Source organism: Piliocolobus tephrosceles, chromosome 8, assembly GCF_002776525.5.
Source record: "Piliocolobus tephrosceles isolate RC106 chromosome 8, ASM277652v3, whole genome shotgun sequence".
In the NCBI taxonomy this organism is placed as follows: Eukaryota; Metazoa; Chordata; class Mammalia; order Primates; family Cercopithecidae; genus Piliocolobus; species Piliocolobus tephrosceles.
In genome coordinates, this window is record NC_045441.1 from 45,049,033 (window position 1) to 45,072,662 (window position 23,630).

Below are 23,630 nucleotides of genomic sequence, written 5' to 3' on the forward strand. Positions count from 1 at the left end.
CAGCCATGAGTCTACACCCTCAAATATGAGTTGCATAAATTTCTCTTTTGAGATCACAGGATAACTTGGGGCTCAAGAGCCTGTCAGGAAGTGACATTATTTACTTACCACAGGTTAGGAACCCTGTACAGAGACTGTGTAGACAAGGTAAAAAGCCAGTTTTCCTAAGGGACCTTTATTGGCTCTATAAGTCAATTTTGATTCCTTAAAGGAAAGTATGCCTTTCTAGTCAAAGCCTTGGCAAAATAATTTCTCCAATTGTGTCCTGGTGCAGAAGAAAACATTCTTTTGCACTTATTCAAATTATATTGCCATAAGTTAAGAATACTCACAAATAGTTTCCAAATTCTGGAGAAAACAGGTAGAGAGAAAAAAATGTGCTCCAAATTTTGTTTACAGAAGTGTATTTTACTCAATTGCTAAAAGCTGTAAATAGCTCAAAATAAAAGTTTCCTGGACCCTGAAAAACACAACAAAGTATCAGTAATGTTTTAAGCAAAGTAATAAAAAAAAAGATTACTTCAGTCTTATATTAGTTTACTCCATGCAGTTATGTCCTGTTCTGCTTGATATTCATGCACATTTCAGCTCTCCATGAGAGTCCTGAAAGTTTTTTCTTTATTCTAATGCCAAAATTTCCAAATTTATCAGGAATCTGCATTTAAGAGCACCTGTCAACGTCTTATACCTGATTATAAATCACTTTTCAAAGAGGATTAAAACAAGACAACAATTGTCAACGACAAAGAAGTCTTAGGACAGCCACTATTAAAGCCACAATTGACAGGGAGATTTTGGTTGCTTCTGTTGCATACAACAATTTTACATAACAATTATTACTATTAGTAACATACACTAAGTCATATCAGAATTATAGGAGTTTTCCATTTTTTGAAACACATACCAATAACATATTTATACAAATACAAACCAAGGAAAACCAAACACCATTTCATATTTGACAATGCTTTCTTTCTTTTTTTGAGCTAGATTTTCACTCTTGTTGTCCAGACTGGAGTGCAATGCCGCAATCTCAGTTTGCTGCAACCTCTGCTTCCTGGGTTCAAGTGATTCTCCTGCCTCAGCCTCCTGAGTAGCTGGGATTACAAGTGCCAGCCACCACACCTGGCAATTTTTTTTCTTTTTTGTATTTTTAGTAGAGACAGGATTTCACCATGTTGGCCAAGCTGGTCTCTAATTCCTAACCTCAGGTGATCCACCCTCCTTGGCCTCCCAAAGTGCTGGGATTACAGGTATTAGCCACTGCACCCAGCCTGACAATACTTTCTGACAATTCTTCCAGTATGATTTTTATACCAAATAAGCCAAATGTCATCTTTGTACTTTAGGGGACCTAATATCTAAAATAATTTAGGTAAGAAAAATAAATAATTTATAATTTGATTTTATAAAGTTTGTCAAATATCAAATCCCAGGTTACCATAAATCACTCATTAACCAAAATGATAACTCAAAAATTTTAAAAAGGCAAAAACCTTTACTCATTAATAGAGGGAAGACTTCACTTTCCAAACAATCTTTTTTTTTCCTTTCCTTTTGCTCCAGTTTATTCAAAAGGGCAGACAAAAATCTTTCATCTTAAAAATATTGCTTAAAAATCTTGTTCATGGGAAAAAGCTAAATCTCACCCTTGCATTAGTTGACGTCAAACCTAATTCTTAATAAAGCCTTATAGACAAATCTATCCAGTCTTAATCAGTTTGAACATAAGGTAAGATTCCTATAATCCTTTTATAACACTTTACAATTTTTGTGAAAGAGCAGGTTAGTGCTCTATTCCAGTGTTCAATTTATTAAAAAAAAACAAAACTGAATACCCCTTTACTTTAACCAATATATTAACACAGAGAATTTATTTTACAAGATTTAATTCTTTACAAACCTTTCACAACTTGGTTAAACCTTCCGTACTATTTTATCTAACTTAAAACAATCCTTTAACCCTTTAATTTAGACCAAAATAATCCACATTCCCATGATATCTTGTAATCTTTTACCAAAAACACATTTTACATTTTTTACATACCTAGCATGTAAAAGTGTTTTTATTTCCCAATGATTACTAAAGTCATGTAAACTAAAATACACCATGGTTTCTATTTTTCTGATAAAATATTTGATTTAAGCTCTTATTATTTTTAAACCAATTAATCAAAGCTCTTTCATATTGTACACAAAACACATATAAATACACAGATTTATATGTGTTTTGTATTTTTAGTAGAGATGGAGTCTCACCATATTGGCCAGGCTGGACTGGTCTTCTTCTGGTGGAAGAAGATCAAGCACCTGTGAGTTTTTTTATTTGTCAATTTTTTAATTGGATTACCATCCTGGCTTCAGGGTGGATCCCTAGGAGAAACAGGGCCAGGAAAGCAAAAACCAAGCAGTTTCTTTTTTTTTTTTTTTTTTGAGACAGAGTCTCACTCTGTCTCCCAGGCTGGACTGCAGTGGCCGGATCTCAGCTCACTGCAAGCTCTGCCTCCTGGGTTTACGCCATTCTCCTGCCTCAGCCTCCCGAGTAGCTGGGACTACAGGCGCCCGCCACCTCGCCCGGCTAGTTTTTTTTTTTTTTTGTATTTTTTAGTAGAGACGGGGTTTCACCGTGTTAGCCAGGATGGTCTCGATCTCCTGACCTCGTGATCCACCCGTCTCAGCCTCCCAAAGTGCCGGGATTACAGGCTTGAGCCACCACGCCCGGCCTAAAAACCAAGCAGTTTCTATAGCCTAATAAGTAAGCACAGCTGGAAGGCAAAACAGATCCTCCAAAATTAAGACTCCTATTTTTATACTAGACCCTGGATCTCAAGAAGAGGGAATCAGCTCATCTCCCGTTGGCGTCGTACCTCTCAGTGGGGGAAGGGAACATTTCCATATCTTGTAGGTGGCCAAGAGCACACTTCACTGATTCAAATGTGCAAAAAACCGAGTATCCCCCCATAGCTGCCATTAGCCATGCCTAAATCTATATTTCCTAACTAGTTATTACATATCTAAATGCTCTCACAATGTGAAGTAATTTCTGATTTCCTGGAAAGTAAAAACCATCAGATAATGCAATGCAAAATGGAACAGAGCCTTGGACTTAGAGAGGGATCTATCTACTTCCAATTCCTGAGGTTTCAGGAAGAAAACAGACGTTTTTCCCAAAATGCCTATTGTGGCACCTCCTCTGTTTTTTCCAAGGACTTCCAGGCTGTTAGAGCTTGAACATCTGCAATTAATTAAGCCAACTTTTGGGCCAGGCACAGTGGCTCATACCTGTAATCCCAGCACTTTGGGAGGCCGAGGCAGGCGGATCACTTGAGGTCAAGAATTCAAGACCAGCCTGGCCAACATGGTGAAACCCCATCTCTACTAAAAATAGAAAAATTAGCCGATTGTGGTGGTGGGTGTCTGTAATCCCTGCTACTCAGGAGGCTGAGGCAGGAGAATCGCTTGATCCCAGGAGATGGAGGTTGCAGTGAGCCAAGGCTGCACCACTACACTCCAGCCTGAGTTACAGAAGAACACTCCATTTCAAAAAAATAAAAATAAAATAAAATAACAATAATAGTTAAGTCAACTTTTAACCATGATGCTCTTTTTTAAAAAAAAAAAATTATTTAATTCTCTTATTACTTGGCTTTAGCCATGCCACACTGCCAATATTTCTGACTTTTGAACTTTACTAACATAACCACCCAGGCAAAACCAATAAACTTTTTTGTTTTTGTTTTTTGTTTTGTTTTGTTTTGTTTTTTGAGACAGAGTCTCCCTCTGTCACCCAGGCTGGAGTGCAATGGCCAAACTCAGCTCACTGCAACCTCCACCTCCTGAAACCAATAAGCTTTAACTAAGGTTATTAACCTAACCACAAGTGTACAAGGTATTTTCAAAAAGGTGGCAAGCAGTTTTTACAAAATCTAGAATCTTCAAAGGTAGCTCAGAGAAAGGAAAATCAAAATGCTTCTTGGAGGGGAAGAGAACCAACAAATGTTCACACAGATATCAAATCACAAAGGACTCATTTCCTACGCCAGAAATTGAAGCCTGAACTCGGGCTGCCTGTGCGAGACAGCAAAGCCCAGCTACTGAGCTACAGCGCTGAGCAGGCTCCATTGGAGTCTCCCAGAAGAAGCCTCCAGCAGCCAATTTTGAGCTTGCAAAGGTTTTTAACTGTTCAAGATCATTTTTAGGGTTAACTGTAACAAAAATTTCAAAATTTCTGTATGCTGGATGGTAGAAACCAAGAAAAAATACTGCTACATGGCTACACGGTCAAGCTCCCAAGAACATAAAACAAGATGGAAACTTTATCCATTATTTTGTTGTTATTTGTTTCAGGGACTTCTTTTTTGTTTCTTTTTGTTTGCTTGTTTGTTTTTTTGAGACGGAATCTCTCCTTTCTCCCGGGCTGGAGTGCAGTGGCACGATCTCGGCTCACTGCATCCTCTGCCTCCCTAGTTCAAGCAAATCTCCTTGCCTCAGCCTCCTGAGTAGCTGAAACTACAGGCACCCACCACCACTCTGGCTAATTTTTATATTTTTAGTGGAGACGAGGTTTCACCATGTTGGCCAGACTAGTCTTGAACTCCTGACCTCAGGTGATCCACCTGCCTAAATCTCCCAAAGTGCTGGGATTATAGGTGTGAGCCTCCATGCCCAGTCTGTTTCAGGGACTTCTGACCAGAAGTTTCAACATGTGCTATCTGGACAACATGGTAACCCATAGTAACAGAAAAGATAAGAAAGAGACAGAGAAAGAGAGAGAAAAAAGCATTGCCTATGGTGGAGCAGGAAAGGCGAAGAGCTCAGGAAAGTCAGAGAAGGACCCACGCATTGCAGTGAATCAAAAGTTTAGGTGACCCCTTGTTGGTTGTGAAAGAATCTTTTTTGGCAGTTCCATGTGCTCTCAAGTTTCCCACTTTAGGGAGGAAAAAGCTCCCCATGTTCCACGATCCTGTACTCGCCTAATTCTGTCAGCCACAGCCATTAGCAAAAAGTGCAAGGTAGATTCATACAAAGACAAGGCCAGGTGCGGTGGCTCATGCCTGTAATCCCAGCACTTTGGGAGGCTGAGGTGGGTGGATCAGCTGAGGTCAGGAGTTTGAGATCAGCCTGGCCAACATTAAATCCTGTCTCTACTAAAAACACAAAAATTATCTGGGTGCGGTGGTGGGCGCCTACAATCCCAGCTGCTCAGGAGGCTGAGGCAGGAGAATCACTTGAACCTGGGAGGCGGAGGTTGCAGTGAGCCAAGATCTCACCATTGCACTCCAGCCTGGGTGACAGGAGTGAGACTCTGTTTCAAAACAAACAAACGAACAAACAAACAAACATAAAACAAAAAAACCCCACAAAGGCAACAGTGGTTAACATTCTATAATGCCAGATCTAATCTTAGCTGAGAGGGACTTTACTGAGAGGGGCCTCTAAATCTTAGGAAAGACTCTAACTTTTCAAAGTTGCGCCTCAAACACAAGTTTTGTCAAGTGTTCTTGCCTTTTATTAAAAGGGACTTTTTATCTTATCTGTCTTAGGAGAAACTCTAACTCCACCCAATCCCATTCTTTACCCGGGTACGCCACCACTTACAAAGTTAGCCAATTGGTGATTCCGTCTGTTTCCTTTGGGTTGGGGGCTCCCTTAGTATCATCCCTTTGTGATTCACTGAAAAGAAGCTTCCAGAAATTGTTCCAATCCGGAACCAAAGAGTGGGTTCTTGGATCTCGTACAAGAAATAATTTAGAGCCAGGGGTGGTGGCTTCTGCCTGTAACTCCAGCAATTTGGGAGGCAGAGGCAGGAGAATCACTTGAGGTCAGGAGTTCGAGACCAGTCTGGCCAACATGGTGAAACCCCATCTTTACTAAAAATACAAAAATTAGCCGGGCATAGTGGTGCGTGCCTGTAATCTCAGCTAATCCAGAGGTTGAGGCAGGAGACTCTCTTGAACCCAGAAGGCAGAGGTTACAGTGAGCCAAGAGGGCGCTACCACACTGCAGCCTGGGTGACAGAGTGGGACTCTGTCTAAAAGAAAAAAAAAAGAAAAGAAAGAATTTTGGGTTAGTCTGCAGTGCAAAGCAAAAACAAATTTATTAGGAAAGTAAAGGAATAAAAGAATAGCTACTCCGTAGGCAGAGCAGCAGTGTGGGCCGCTCAACTAAAGATACTTAAAATTATTTCTTGATTATTTGCTAACCAAGGGGTAGATTATTAATGAGTTTTACAAGAAAGGGGTGGGCAATTCCCAAAATTGAGTGTTTCTCTTCTTTTTAGACCACGTAAGGTAACTTTCTGATGCTACCATGGCATTCGTTAACTGTCTTGGCGCTGATGGGAATATCTTTCGCATGCTAATGCATTGTAATTAGCGTGTAACGATCTGTGAGGACAATCAGAGGTCACTTTCATTCCTATCTTGGTTTTGGTGGATTTTTATGGCTTCTTTACTGCAAACTGTTTTATCTGCAAGGTCTTTGTGAACTGCATCTTGTACCAATCTGCTATTTACCCTGTGACTTAGAATGCCTGACCTCATGGAATAGGAGTCCCGTAGGTTTCAGCCCCATTTTACCCAGCACCTGTTCCAGATGCAGTTGCTCTGGTTCAAATGCCTCTGACATGGCCACAGAGTGCTGGAATGTGGCTGGTCTGAGCTGCAATGTGCTGGAAAGGTAAAATACAAGGGTACATTCAAAGATTCAGCTTCAAAAATGTATATGCTTTATTAACCATTATATACTAATCACATAGTAAAATAATAATATTTTGGATATATTGGACTGATTAAATTGTTACAATCAATTCTACCTGTTATTCCACCTGTTTCTTTTTTATTTTGAGACAGAGTCGCTCTGTTGCCAGATTGGAGTGCTGTGGTGCGATCTCAGCTCCCTGCATTCTCTGCCTCCCGGGATCAAACAATTCTCCTGTCTCAGCCTCCCTAGCAGCTGGGATTGCAAGTGCCTGTCACCACGTCCAGCTAATTTTTCTATTTTTGGTAGAGCTGGGATTTTGCCTTGTCAGCCAGGCTGGTCTCGAACCCCTGACCTCAGGTCTTTCACCACCTGGGCCTCTCAAAGCACTGGGATTACAGGTGTGAGCCACTGGGCCCGGCCCCACCTTTTTCTTTTTACTTTTTAACATTTGGCTACTAGAAAATTCAAAATTTACATGTAGCTCATATTTTACTGCAGAGGATTGTCTCGTTTTTGAAATCTCAGGCTGCCTGCATGTATTAGTCCATTTTCACACTGCTGTAAACAAATAGCTCACACTGCCTAATTTTTTTTAAGTGGTTTCATTGAATCATAGTCCTTCATGACTGAAAAATCCTCAGGAAAATTACAGTCATGACCATGACAGAAGGTGAAGGGAAAGCAAGGCACATCTCACATGGTGGAAAACGAGAGAGAACCGGGAAGCGGGGGAGGAGGGACATGCCACATTTTTAAACCGTCAGGTATCTTGAGAGCTCCCTTACTATCACAAGAACAGCATGAGGATAATCCACCCCAGTGATCCAAGCACCTCCTACCCGGTCCCTGTCCTGACAGGTGGGAATTAAAATTTTTTTTTCTTTGAGATGGAGTCTCCCTCTGTCGCCCAGGCTGGAGTGCAATGGTACCATCTCAGCTCACTGCAATCTCCACCTACTGGGTGCAAGCGACTCTCCTGCCACAGGCTACCGAGTAGCTGGGACACAGGCGCTCGCCGCCATTCCTGGCCAATTTTTGTATTTTTAGTAGAGACAGGGCTTCATCACATTGGCCAGGCCGGTCTGGAACTCCGGAACTCGTGATCCGCCCACCTCGGCCTCCGGAAGTGCTGGGATTACAGGCATGAGCCACCGCTCAGAGACTGGAATTACAATTTGAGATTAGATTTTGGTGGAGCCACAGAGTCAAACCATATCACTGCAAAGGATCCGTAGCAAGGAAGGTCATAAAATCCGAAATTTTAAAATAATTGTCATTATATTATTTCAGTTTATGAATAACTATATTATATATCATTTATAAATGCGTATGACGTTATACACAAGGTTAAATGCAAATATCCTCTGGTGTTGGCCTGGCTCAGATCAGGGAAGAAGCCCTGCCTGTAGAGTGCAGCTTAGGCTGTTATTTTTGCTTCATTCAGCCCAGTGTCTGATCAAATATTATGTCACTCAGGGCGTGACGGGTGGGGTCTGAAACCTTATCCAATCACGGACCGTATATTAGAAACGGTACAATCAGGCATGCAGCTGGAGAGAACAGGACGCCTCCCTAATTTTACCGGTCCTTTTGTGTTTCTCTGTATCCAGAGCTCCAGTTCTCTTCGCTGCTCTGCGTCCTCGCTCCCAGAGGTCAAGCCTCTGTGGCCTTGTGTCCTGCAGGCATCCGCAGATTTATGGCTAAAAGACCGGGATCCCCTGGAAACCCAGAAATGGTGAGTGCTGGGTCTGTCATCGTGAGAGAGGAGTGGGGGCTGGTTGGAACCGGCTGAAAGTGGCTGTAACAGGATCCAAACTTCCTCACAGTCAGCTCCAGAGTCTGAGGAAATCTTCCTTGGCCCAGTTCGGCTGTTAGTCCCCTCAAACCGTAAGATGCTGCCTGGGCCAGCGGCTGGGACCCTGGGAGTTCTGTCTTTCTCCTCTGCAGTGGCTTTGCTCTGGGCTGCAGTCCTCTCTGGGCAGCTCTGCACTCCCAGCGCCTCATCTCACCGAGATTGTACAGGGATGGGAAAGTCATCAGGGGAGAATCCAGACTCAGGGTGCAGGATTTATAATTGGTAAGAGCTGTAGTCCCTGAGGTCCCTAGTTCCTCATTTTTCCTTTTAGAGAGGTATGGGAGTCACTGTAAAAACATTAGAGAATTTAATCAAAGGGTGATTCAAGAATCATAGAGCGGGCTGGGCGCGGTGACTCGCGCCTGTAATCCCAGTACTTTGGGAGGCTGAGGCGGTCGGATCACGAGGTTAGGAGTTCGAGACCAGCCTGACCAACATGGTGAAACCCCCGTCTCTACTAAAAATACAAAAATTAGCTATGTGTGATGGCACGCGCCTGTAGTCCCAGCTACTTGGTAGTCTGAGACAGGAGAATCGCTTAAACCTGGGAAGTAGAGGTTGCAGTGAGCCGAGATGACATCACCGCACTCCAGCCTGCACATCACAGCAAGACTCCATTTCAAAAAAAAGAATCATAGAGTGCCCAGCTATGGCTTCTGGGTTGTGATCCATGGGAGAGACTTGAAGAAAAGTCTGTTATAAGTTGCATGATGAAGCAAACCAAATTCAATAATTGGTTTGGTACAGTTATTTAGTTTTTTCATTTGTAAGATCCAGGTGAAAATTTATTGGTTATGTCATCAGAGATTCATTGGCAGATTGTGGTTACCTAGGCCTGACTATTTTCTTCAAGATAGTAATTTCCAATAAATGCTTTTTTTTTGTTTTGTTTTGGAGGGGGAGTCTCGCTCAGTACTCCAGGCTGGAGTACAGTGGTGCAATCTCACCTCTTTACAACCTCTGCCTCCCGGGTTCAAATGATTGTCCTGCCTCAGCCTCCCGAGTAGCTGGAATTACAGGTGCGGGCCACCAGGCCCAGCTAATTTTTGTATTTTTAATAGAGACGGGATTTCACCATGTTGTCCTGGTTGGTCTCGAACTTTTGGCCTCAGATGATCTGCGATCTGCCTGCCTCAGCCTCCCAACAGACTTGGGTTACAGGCGTGAGTCACTGCGCCTAATCACATTTTTTTTCTTTTACCTTTTATTTTAGGTTCAGGAGTATATGTGCAAGTTTGTTATATAGGTAAAGTCATATCATGAAGTTTTTGTGTACAGATTATATTATCACTCAGGTGCTAAGCATAGTACTGAACAGATTTGTTTTCTGATTTTCTTCATTTTCCGACCCTCCACCCTGAACTGAGCTTCAGTGTCTGTTGTTCTCTTATTTGTGTCCACATGTTCTCGTTATTTTGCTCCCACTTACAAGTGAAAACATAAAGATTTGATTTTCTGCTCCTGCACTAGTTTTCTAAAAATAAGTCTCCAGCTCCATCGACGTTGCTGCAAAGGACATGATGCTGTTCTTTGTTATAGCTGCATCATATTTCATGGTGTTTACATACCACATTTTCTTTATCCATTCTACCATTGAAGACATACAGGTTTATTTCTGATTTTTGCTATCGTGAATTGTTCTGTAATAAACATATGCATATGTGTGCCTTCATGGTAGAATAACTTACATTTATTGGGTATATTCCCAATTGTGGGACTGGGAATGGTAATTCTGTTTTCAGGTTTTTGAAAAAATGCCAAACTGTTTTTCTCAATGCTTAAATAAATTTATACTCTCACAAGCAGCATATAAGCATTCCATTTCTCCACAACCTCACAAGCATCAGTTTGGTTTTTTTTTTGTTTTGTTTTTATTTGAATTATTTCTTTTTTCTTCATTAGTCTAGTGTTTTATCTATCTTATTGTTTTTACACAGAATCAACTGCTGGCTTCATCGACCTTTTTTGAGACGGAGTTTTGCTCTTTCACCCAGGCTAGAGTGCAGTGGCATGATCTCAGCTCACTGTAACCTCCACCTTCCATTTTCAAGTGATTCTCCTGGAATTACAGACATATGCCACCATGCCCAGCTAATTTTTGTATTTTTAGTACAGACAGGGTTTCACCATGTTGGCCAGGCTGATCTCCAACTCCTGACCTCTTGATTTGCCCGCCTTGGACTGGAATTCCAGGAGTGAGCTGCAGCACATGGCCCGTTGAACTTTTTATAGTTATTTAGTTCTCAACCTTCTTCATTTCAGTTCTGATTTTGGTTATTTCTTGACTTTTGTGAGCCTTAAAGTTGGTTTGCTCTTTTGAAATTCTTTCAGTTGTAACATTAGATTTTTAAATTGAGATCTTTCTAACTTTTTGTTGTGGATGTTTAGTGATATACATTTTGTTCTTAACACTGCCTTAGCTGTAACCCTGAGATTCTGGTATGTTGTATTTAATCTCTAATTAGTTTCAAAAATTTTATTTCAGCCTTAATTTCATTATTTACAAAATATCCATTTGGAAGCTGATTATTCAATTTTTATGTAATTGTATCATTCCATATGCTTTTTGTATTGAATTATTACTCTATATATTTTCTTTTTAAAATTAATGATAGAGAAACAGAAGAAATAAAACTGCTGTGCTCTTAATCTAAATGCTGAAAATTATTCAACACTTAGTACCAGCTCCCGGGGTGGTATGAAAATTAAATGACAAAATATGTTATTCCCAGTAGTGTTCTGTGACATGCTCCTGAGCACGTAGTACCTGCTTAATAAACATTTTATTAGTACATGTGTACAGGTTTCCCAGGTGCAGACTTACTCAGACATTGCTGCCTTCTGTTTCCTTGTAAACTTAAAAAACTCAACGAAAAATATAGTATTTCAGGGTGGAGATTGGTTATCTTTATTTGTACCAGAAGTGTTTGTATTGTGACAAATGTGGCGGGTGTAAGGGACTCTTTGCTGTGCCTGCTTTCTCTCGCTAATGCTAATAATGTGTCTGGGAAAGCACAATCAGCATTTACAGGGAACTTGTTGAAAAAGCCCATTCCTGGACCCTTTTGGATCCTGAAGAATCACTTTGCATAAAGCAGGGCCGAGATTACCAAGTAACTTATACACTTGAGGGGTTCAAGATACATTCAGGAGAGTTTAGTTCAACCTTCGCATCTAAGGAAGGCTGCACTGCCTGCCCTGTTTCCGTTTGGTAGGAAAAGGTCAGTGCAGTTCATGTTCCCATTACTGTAAAGAAGATTGCTGGTGTCTGATAGGGGAGGGCAGGGAAAAAGAAACTTATATTTTAATAGTTATGGAGAAGCTCATTGTTCTCCCATTGCTCTTAAATCTTTTCAGTTATAAACAACAAAAATGGGTGAATGTTTTCTTCAAGTCTCGGTCTTTCTGCCCGTGGGTGTGTGTGGTGGTAGCAGGTGAACAGATTGTGCTTTAAAGGCATACTCTCAAGATGCAGGTTTAATATGTCCAGAGCATCTTATCTGAAAATACATTTCAGAGAAAGAGGAGGAAAAGAAAACAATCACTTTTTTTCTCAGGTGAGCATGTCTCAGATAAAGAGCGGTGTCCCCTCTGCCTTTTGGAATGCCATCTGGTCGGAACTTGCAGATTTTTACTTCTCTGCTTGTGCTGTTGATCCCTAATGAGTTTGTTTTAACTAATTTTTGTGATTTGTGTGATAGTCAAGGGGTTCTGAAAAAAATATTTTTTTTCTCTATTCCTTAGCATTCTATACATTCTCTTCATCTTGGGTTCTTGTATGCCATGCAGAATTCTCACTACAAATTTATGACCTGCAATATTTAAAATGTTCCCATTGTAGCTGTTGAACATGAGAAGGTGTAAATACTCAAGATTTCTACTGGGGAAACACAGTTGTCTTTGGATATTAGTGAAAAGTGAAACATATCATGTTGAGGTTTCATCTGTGTGCTCTATTAATTCCATGCAGAACAGGATTTAGAATATGCTCATTTAAACAGAATGACATTTATTACCCAGAAAGTTCCGAAAAAACTATTAGGAGATACTTGCTTTCTAGGGTGCTAAACAAAGACTACTTAAAATTACTATTAAAAATTACATGACAGGGAAGTTTTCTGCACCTTCAACTTTGCATAAAACTGATGTTTCTTTATAATTAAATTTAGGCCAGGCACGGTGGCTCAGGCTTGTAATCTCAGCACTTTGGGAGGCCGAGGCAGGCAGATCACACGAGGTCAGGAATTCGAGGCCAGCCTGGCCAACCCGATGAAACCTTGTCTCTGCTAAAAAAATACAAAAATTAGCCAAGCATGGTGCCATGTGCCTATAATCCCAACTACTCAGGAGGTTGAGGCAGGAGGATTGCTTGAACTCAGGAGGTGAATGTTGCAGTGACCTGAGATTGCATCACTGCACTCTAGGCTGGGTAACAGAGCAAGACTCTATCTCAGAAAAAGAATATATATATATATATATTTAAATATATATTTATATATTTAATAATGTATATGTAATACATATACATATTACATATTATATTACATATAATAAATATGTATATTTAAATACATATATATTTAAATTTAGTTACAATTTACTTTTCTGAGAGGTGAGAAATATCACAGCAGTAATGTTATGTCCTGTGTGCATCAGCACATAGTAAAAATGTGTCCTAATAAAGTTGATAATTTTATTCACTTGGTTCAAGATCTCTATGACTTTTTATTCCACTGTTGAGTTAATTATTATTCTCTTAATTATTAAGTACACTTAGGAAATTTACTGGCTGAAGTGCATAAACCATCACATTTAATCTGGAAGCTGTCCTTTCTTTTTAGATAACTTTTGCATATATTTGTCCTTTAAAAACGAAGGCTCTTATCTTTATTTACAGGTGAGAGAAACTGGGGAAAACCCAGACTCTGCTACTTACTGGATGTTTGACAAAATATTCTTATTAGGCTAGAAACATTGATGAACTTGCTAAAAATTCAGAAATTCAGACTTTATCCCAAACCTCCTGAAATAAAATCTCACAAAATATTTAGTTTATTGCACATATTAAGACTTAAGAGGTACCTTCCAACTCATAATGACTGTTTTATCTGAGAAGTATACACAACTTATTCTGTATGATGTAAATATAGCACTCAAAAAATAGACATGTCCGGCTGGGCGAGGTGGCTCACACCTGCAATCCCAGCACTTTGGGAGGCCGAGGTGAGTGGATCACGTGAGGTCAGGACTTCAAGACTTGCCTGGCCAACATGGAGAAACCCTGTCTCTACTAAAAATACAAAAATTAGCCAGGCATTATGGCCTGTGCCTGTACTCCCATTTACTCGGGAGACTGAGGCAGGAGAATCTATTGGACCCAAGCGGCAGAGGTTGCACTGAGCCAAGATCATGCCACTGCACTCCCACCTGGGCAACAGAGTGAGACTCGGTCAAAAAAAAAGGAAAACAAGAAAAAAGAAGGACACGTCCATGTTGATGCCCTTAATTTTATAATTACAGAAAAGTATCAAAGCTACTGTGGTATTGTGGATCTTGCTCTCCTCTCTTCTCAGAGTTAGAGCATACTTCCATGTTAAAAATTATCTTATTGAACAATTTTAGTCACTCTTATAAGTGAGAACCACTTCTTTTTACTCTCTTTTTTAACTGGAGTCAAATAAAAATCTCTGCTTATGGCCATATGGTAAGTGTGTGTTCATGAATTTTTTTTGTGTTTTTGTTTTTTTCAGGGACTGTTGACATACAAAGACATAGCTATAGAATTCTCTCTAGCGGAATGGCAATGCCTGGATCGTGCTCAGCGGAATTTATATAGAGATGTAATGTTAGAGAACTACAGAAACCTAGTCTCCCTGGGTAAGGAAAACTTCAATACACAATTCCTAATATATTGCCTTTCTCTCTTTTCTAAGATGATTTTGGTAATTTCTGCTTTGCATGAATGAATTTTAGCTCTCCGATTTTAAGAAAATCTTGGGGGCCGGGTGCGGTGGCTCAAGCCTGTAATCCCAGTACTTTGGGAGGCCGAGACGGGTGGATCACGAGGTCAGGAGATCCAGACCATCCTGGCGAACACGGTGAAACCCCGTCCCTACTAAAAAATACAAAAAACTAGCCGGGCGAGGTGGCGGGCGCCTGTAGTCCCAGCTACCTGGGAGGCTGAGGCAGGAGAATGGCGTGAACCTGGGAGGCGGAGCTTGCAGTGAGCTGAGATCCGGCCACTGCACTCCAGCCTGGGCTACAGAGCCAGACTCTGTCTCAAAAAATAAAATAAAATAAAAATAAATTTAAAAAAAGAAAGTCTTGGGAATTCATTGGTGTAGAACAGATTCTTCAAGATGTTTTATCTTGATCTGAACTTATCCCTTTCCTGAGCTTATGTATCTTTTGCTCTAGGTTAGTGGCCATTCCAAAAATGTCATGGCATAAAATAGCGCTGCCCACGCCTTAGAATTCAGTTGCCACCAACATTTTTTGATTCAGTAGTACTGAGTAGTGAAATTAAGGACTTACAAATTTAAAATATTTTCTAAATATTTAGAAAGTTCTGTTATGAGTCAATATTAATTTTCTAGAATTTTCTATTATATCCTCTTTACTGAGCATAATACTAGTTTGGTAATTAAAGAATTCAGCAAGATTTATATGACCAGGCTCACACCTGTAATCCCAGCATTTTGGGAGGCCGAGGTGGGCAGATCACGAGGTCAGGAGTTAGAGACCAGGCTGGCCAATATGGTGAAACTCTGTCTCTACTAAAAATACAAAAATTAGCTGGACATGGTGATGCGTGCCTGTAGTCCCAGCTACTCGGGAGGCTGAGGGAGAAGAATTGTTTGTACCTGGGAAGTGGAGGTTGCAGTGAGCTGAGATCATGCCACTGTATGCCAGCCTGAGTGACAGAGTGAGACTCCATTTCAAAAAATTAATAAAGAAATAAGATTTATGTTACTTTTTTCTTAATAAAACAGGTATTACTGTCCCTAAGCCAGAGCTGATCACCTGTCTGGAGCAAAATAAAGAGCCCCAGAATATGAAGAGAAGTGAGATGGTAGCCAAACACCCAGGTAGGTGAGAGCGAATGACAAAGATGACATGGATGAGCTGTCCACAAGTCAAGGTGGTAGCCAGTCTTTAAAATGTGATCTGCAGAGCTGTGCTTTGATGGAAAGAGTTTCTGAGAAGCTCCGGTCTTTTTTTTTTTTTTGTTTGTTCACATTGGGACACCTTCTGCCCCATACTGTTAAATTCTCTATGGATTCTACTTTCACTTCAATAATCTTTCTTCAAGTTCACAGTGTGAGCCAAAGTTTTCTTTATGGCTTATCAGGGACTGCACAAACCCACTACTTTGCCATTGCTTTTGGGGACACACTAATATCTGCATATTTTTGAGAAATTCTATGTTAAACCATTCAAAAAAATTTTTTTGCATCATGTCTAAAATGCGTGAGAATAGTAATTTCTGTTTCATTGATGGTTGTCCATTTTTCTGTACATGCCATTCTGTTTTTATTACTATAGCCTTGAAATATACTTTAAAATTTTTTACAAATTTATTTTTAAATTTTTATGTATTTATTTATTTATTTAGAGGGTAGGTTATGATACTTGCTGTAGGGTGATATGCAAGCAGAGTACCTCATGTCTTCATTTTACTGTGTTGCATATTTTAGATATAGAGTCATAAATGGTATTGTTATATTATATAATAATTTCATTTTTAATTATTTGAAGAACATTCATGATATTTTTTATGATGGCTGCATCTTTTTTCTCATCAACAACTTACGTAGGTTTCCATTTCTTTACATCATCAACATGGTGTTTTTAAAAAAATTATAGTGGCCATCCTAATTGATGTAAGGTAATTTTGTTTTGTATTGTGGTTTTATTTTGCATTTTTCTATAAATTATTAGTTTTGTGCAACCTTTCAAATACTTCTTCCCATTTGTATATCTTTTTATTAAAATTTAGCTTAATAATTTGTCCATTTCTTTTTTTTTTTTTGAGACAGAGTTTTGCTCTTGTTGCCTAAGCTGGAGTGCAATGGGGCAATTTTGGCTCACAGCAACCTCTGCCTCCCAGTTTCAAATGATTCTCCTGCCTCAGTCTCCTGAATAGCTGAGATCAGGGATATGCCACCAGCTAATTTTGTATTTTTAGTAGAGGTGGGTTTCGCCATGTTGGTCAGACTGGTCTTAAATTACTGACCTCAGGTGATCTGCCCACCTCAGCCTCCCAAAGTTCTGGGATTACATGAGTGAGCCACTGTACCCGGTTCATTTGTACATTTCTAAATTAGGTGATTCAATTATTGTTGTCTACTTCTAGGAGTTGTTTCTGTATTTTCAGTATTAAGCCTTATCACATGTGATTTTCAAATATTGTCATTTATTTCTTGAGTGACACTGTCACTCTATTAAGTGTTTTATTTGATTGCAGAAAATTTGAAGTGTAGCCCAGTTAAATTTTTCTGTTCTTCTCTTTGTCGCTCAGGCATTTGATGGTGTATCTAAGAAAATGGTACCAAGACCAATGTCATGTCTTTCCACTATATTTTTTCTAAGAGTTTCGTTAGTTTTTTTTTTAGTCTAAGTATTTTGTTTAAAATACTTTTTGTATATGATGCAATTGAAGCATCCGACTTCATTTTTTCAATGTAGATATCCGGTTTTCAACATTAACTGTTGAAGGGATTGTATTTTCTCTATTGTCTGCTCATGGCAACCTTGTGGCAAATTATTTGGTCATACACAGAAGAGTCCATTGCTGGGCTCCCTGTTTTGATCTATGATGAATTTTATCTGTCTTTGTGTGAATACCACATAGTTTTTGTTATTGCAGCTTTTTATTATGTTTTGAAATTATCAAGCATAAAGCCTCTGTTTTTCATGTGTGTTTCTCTAGATATAGTTCATAATAAAATTTAAAAATTTTAGGTCAGGTGTGGTGGCTCACGCCTGTAATCCCAGCACTTTGGGAGGCCAAGGCAGACAGATCACGAGGTCAGATCGAGACCATCCTAGCTAACATGGTGAAAACCCATCTCTACTAAAAAATACTAAAAATTAGCCGGGCGTAGTGGTGGGCACCTATAGTCCCAGCTACTTGGGAGGCTGAGGCAGGAGATTGGTGTGAACCCAGGAGGCAGAGCTTGCAGTGAGCCAAGACTGCACTCCAGCCTGAGCAACAGAGTGAGACTCCATCTCAAAAAAAAAAAAAAAAAAAAAAAATTAAAACAATATCTCAGTAATAAATACACTTTTGGAATTTTGATATAGATTATATTAAATTTGCTCACCACTGGGGGATATATTGACATCTTAACAAATTAAGTTGTCACTTAAATATGTTGAGCCTTGAGCAAAAATATTAAATTAGGTTATATTAAATTATTTGACCCTGTGCAAGAATACGTTGAAGAATGTGTTTATTTCCATATATTTTTTATTTGTGGGTTTTACTTTTTTTCTTTTTAGTTTTATTGAGCTTTGGTTAGAAAACATACACTGTATGATTTTGCTCTTCTTAAACTTTTTTTTTTTGACACAAGGTTTCTCACTCTGTTGCTCAGACTGTAGTGCAACAGCACAATTTTGGCTCATCACAGCCTCAACCTCTTGGACTCAAGTAATCATTCCACCTTGGCCTCCTGAGTGGTTTGCACTACAGACCTACCCCACCATGCCTAGCTAGTTTTTAATTGTTTGTAGAGACAGGGTCTCACTGTGTCCCAAGGCTGGTATCAAACTTCTTGCCCCAAGTGATCCTTCCACCTTGACCTCCCAAAGTACTGGGATTACACCTGTGACCCACTGCAGCTGGTTGATCTTTTTAAATTTACTAAGACTTACCTGTTCTAACAGAATGCACCATGTGCAAATAAGAATATTGTGTATCCACTTGTTTTGACTGGAGAGTTCTGTACATGTCTGTTTAGCCTATTTGGTTTGTGATATGGTGTAGGTGCCCTCAAAATCTCAAGTTGAAATGTAATCTCCAATGTTGGATGTGGTGCCTAATGAGAGGTGTTTGCATCATGGAGACAAATCCCTCATGAATGACTTGACACAGTCATAGAGTTCTTATGCTATTAATTCACTTGAGAGCTCATTGCTTAAAGGAACCTGGTTCCTCCAACTCAAACTCACATCATCTTTCACCATGTGACATGTTTGTTTCTTTTTTGCCTTCCACTATAATTGTACGCTTCCTCATATCGTCACCAGAAACAGATGCTGGCATATACTTCTCGTACAGTCTACTGAACTGTGAACCAAAGAAATCTTTTTCATTATAAATTACCTAGTCTCAGGTTATTTTCCATAACAATGTAAAATGAATTCATACACAGTATAATGTTCTTCAGGTTTTCTGTTTCTTAATTGATTTTTATTTAATTTTTTTATTATTGAAAGTGAGGGCAAAAACTGGAAGCATTCCCTTTGAAAACTGGCACAATACAGGGATGCCCTCTCTCACAACTCCTATTCAACATAGTGTTGGAAGTTCTGGCTAGGGCAATCAGACAAGAGAAAGAAATAAAGGTATTCAATTAGGAAAAGAAGAAGTCAAAATGTCCCTGTTTGCAGATGACATGATTGTATATTTAGAAAACCCCATCGTCTCAGCCCAAAATCTCCTTAAGCTGATAAGCAACTTCAGCAAAGTTTCAGGATACAAAATCAATGTGCAAAAATCACAAGCATTCTTATACACCAGTAACAGACAAACAGAGAGCCAAATCATGAATGCACTCCCATTCACAATAGCTTCAAAGAGAATAAAATACCTAGGAATCCCACTTACAAGGGATGTAAAGGACCTCTTCAAGGAGAACTACAAACCATTGCTCAGTGAAATAGAAGAGTACACAAACAAATGGAAGAACATACCATGCTCATGGATATGAAGAATCAATATTGTGAAAATGGTCATACTGCCCAAGGTAATTTATAGATTCAATGCCATCCCCATTAAGCTACCGATGACTTTCTTCACAGAATTGGAAAAAACTGCTTTAGAGTTCGTATAGAACCAAAAAAGAGCCTGCATTGCCAAGACAATCCTAAGCCAAAAGAACAAAGCTGGAGGAATCATGCTACCTGATTTCAAACTATACTACAAGGCTACAGTAACCAAAACAGCATGGTACTGGTACCAAAACAGAGATATAGACCAATGAAACACAACAGAGCCCTCAGAAATAATCTGATCTTTGACAAACCTGACAAAAACAAGAAATGGGGAAAGGATTCCCTATTTAATAAATGGTACTGGGAAAATTGGCTAGCCATAAGTAGAAAGCTGAAACTGGATCCTTTCCTTACTCCTTATACGAAAATTAATTCAAGATGGATTAGAGACTTAAATGTTAGACCTAATACCATAAAAACCCTAGAAGAAAACTTAGGTAATACCATTCAGGACATAGGCATGTGCAAGGACTTCATGTCTAAAACACCAAAAGCAATGGCAACAAAAGCCAAAATTGACAAATGGGATCTAATTAAACAGCTTCTGCACAGCAAAAGAAACTACCATCAGAGTGAACAGGCAACCTAAGAATGGGAGAAAATTTTTGCAATCTACTCATCTGACAAAGGGCTAATATCCAGAACCTACAAAGAACTCAAACAAATTTACAAGAAAAAAACAACCCCATCAAAAAGTGGGCAAAGGATATGAAGAGACACTTCTCAAAAGAAGACATTCATACAGCCAACAGACACATGAAAAAATGCTCATCATCACTTGCCATCAGAGAAATGCAAATCAAAACCACAATGAGATGCCATCTCACACCAGTTAGAATGGCAATCATTAAAAAATCAGGAAACAACAGGTGCTGGAGAGGATGTGGAGAAATAGGAACACTTTTACACTGTTGGTGGGACTGTACACTAGTTCAACCATTGTGGAAAACAGTGTGGCGAGTCCTCAAGGATCTAGAACTAGAAATACCATTTGACCCAGCCATCCCATTACTGGGGATATACCCAAAGGATTATAAATCATGCTGCTATAAAGACACATGCACACGTATGTTTATTGCGGCACTATTCACAATAGCAAAGACTTGGAATCAACCCAAATGTCCATCAGTGGCAGACTGGATTAAGAAAATGTGGCACATATACACCATGGAATACTATGCAGCCATATAAAAGGATGAGTTCGTGTCCTTTGTAGGGACATGGATGCAGCTGGAAACCATCATTCTCAGCAAACTATTGCAAGAGCAGAAAACCAAATACAGCATGTTCTCACTCATAGGTGGGAATTGAACAATGAGATCACTTGGACACAGGAAGGGGAACATCACACACTGGGGCCTATTGTGGGGAGGGGGAAGAGGGAAGGGATAGCATTAGGAGATATACCGAATGTAAATGAGGAGTTAATGGGTGCAGCACACCAACATGGCACATATATACATATGTAACAAACCTGCACGTGTGCACATGTACCCTAGAACTTAAGTATAGTAATAAAAAAAAAAAAAAGAAAATGAGGTCTTAATGTTTATAATTTTATGTTGTTATTTTATTTCTTGCTACATTTTTATCAATATTTGCTTTATGTATTTTGAGGCCCTGATGTTACAGATGCATATACATATAGATAGACATAATAGTTATAGATTCCTAGTAAATGGACTCATTTTACCATTATGTAATATCAGACTTTGTCTCATGCTAGTAATGGACTCATTTCATTTTGTGTGTCCATAAGGAGTTTTTCTTTGTGCTACATTGGAGATTTTATAAAACCTCTTAATGTTACAATAGTATATTTTAAACTGGTAAAAAAAAAAAAATGACTTCAGTTGCATAGAAAAATTTGTCCTCATTATATCTACCCTATACTTCTTATTGATGTTGATAATTATATCTTTTTTATGTTTTATGATTATTTTTATGCTTACATCTTTCAAATTTTAAAGAATAACTAAAAATGTTTTCTGTACCATCACAATAATGCCACAGAAGTTTATTTTTTGTGTATGCATATGTTTTTCAGAAAGTTATGTATTTTCATATGTTTTTTTTTTTCCATTATATTATTTTAAGTGGAAAGACCTCTTTTCAGTATTTTATTTAGGGCACATGCAGTGCTTATATGCTTTTCTGGCATTTGTTTATCCTGGAAGATCTTTATTTTTTCTTTATTTTGTAGTATATTTTTGCTGGTTATATTTTCACTGTGAATATTTTTTTCAGCACTTCGACCATTTTACACAGTTCTTTTCTAACCGGCAAGGTTTCTGTTGACAAATTCACTGGTTGTCTTGGAGAACTAGGCTTATAAATAATACCTCACTTTTATCTTGCAGCTCCCAAGATTATCTTCTGGTTTGTGACTTTTGAACTTTGCTTAAATATGTGTTATGGATCTTTTTGTGTATATCCTACTTTGTTTAACTTCATCATTTTTTACATTACTTTTTTCTTACTTTTAAATTATTTCATTTTCTTTTCTACCTCCACAAATGTTTATTTTTATTATTCCAAGCCTTTTGTTGACATTCTCATTTATCTGATGTCTGGTTTTCCATTTTTTCTCATTGAGCAAAATATGGATTTTCTTAAATTTTAAAAATTAAAATATACATCTTTACTTTTATAGTTGCTGTTTGAAAATTTTGATTTTTTTTATTGGACCATATTGCCGAAATATTTTGTATACATTGTAATCTTTGGTTGAGATTTAGACATTAACATAAAACTACATTTCACAGTCTTTATAATGCAGCTCTTTCTTGGCATAGCCTGAAACCAATTGTCTTGAGTAGAGATTCTGGGAGTTTCCCAAACATGTTTTCAGGATGTTGTCTTGTCTGCAATTTTGTATTTATTTTTCAGTTAAAAGACTTCTTCATATTTCTCCTTACTGGTCAGTAACTACTTTCTACACCTATTTTCTGTCCATGGTAGGGCAGTCTTTCTGCTGTTGTAACACTTTTGATCTCAGAAGACTTAAAGCTGTCATTAAAGGCAGGATGTTCTTCTATTGGGGATGAGGAAGGGCTGTGTTGGGTAAATGTAGCTGACTTTTCTTTTCACTCTATATGGTTCTTGACGTTGCGCTCACATGGTGCACTCACTTACTTTATTTATAAATTTCCAACAAAGGTATTTTGATCACTATGATTTTGTTACATTTATATGTCTATGAAGGAATTATGACCTGTGGTATTTTGATATACCATTTTGCTAATGTATCTTGAATACTTTTATATATTTGATTTGTGCAGTGTATTTATCTGAGTCTAGTAAGTGAAGTAACTTGTGATTTTTATGTCTTTCAGTTACATGTTCTCATTTCAACCGAGACCTTCAGCCTGAGCAGGGCATAAAAGATTCACTCCAAAAAGTAGTATCAAGAACATATGGAAAATGTGGACATGAGAATTTACAATTAAAAAAATGTTGTCAAAAAGGGGATGAGTGTGAGGTGCACAAAGGAGGTTATAATGAAGTTAACCAACATTTGTCAAATACCCAAAACAAAATATTTCAGACTCATAAATGTGTCAAAGTCTTTGATAAATTTTCAAATTCCAATAGACTTAATACAAGATATCCTGGAAAGAAACATTTGAAATGTGAAAAATATGGCAAATCATTTTGCATGCTCTCACACCTAAATCAACATCAGATAATTCATACTACGGAGAAGTCCTACAAATGTGAAGAATGTGACAAATCCTTTAACCACTCCTCAAACCGTACTACACATAAAATAATTCATACTGGAGAGAAACCCTACAGATGTGAGGAATGTGGCAAGGCCTTTAGCTGGTCCTCACACCTTACTAGACATAAGAGAATTCACACCGGAGAGAAACCCTACACATGTGAAGAATGTGGCCAAGCCTTTACACGCTCCTCAACACTTACTAACCACAAGAGAATTCATACTGGAGAGAGACCCTACACATGTGAAGAATGTGGCAAAGCCTTTAGTGTATCCACAGCCCTCACTTACCACAAGAGAGTTCATACTGGAGAGAAACCCTACACATGTGAAGAATGTGGCAAAGCC

General features: G+C 38.7%; 1 protein-coding gene across 1 annotated transcript in view; it reads left to right on the forward strand.

Annotated features, from left to right (window-relative positions):
* The first annotated feature begins 8,398 nt into the window (after window positions 1-8,398).
* Window positions 8,399-23,630, forward strand: part of LOC111529417 (putative zinc finger protein 735) — a 15,441-nt gene continuing 209 nt past the window's right edge. The window contains 4 exon segments of the mRNA XM_023196314.2: window positions 8,399-8,437; window positions 14,308-14,434; window positions 15,550-15,645; window positions 22,894-23,628. Coding sequence (XP_023052082.2) covers window positions 8,399-8,437; window positions 14,308-14,434; window positions 15,550-15,645; window positions 22,894-23,628 — 997 coding nt within the window.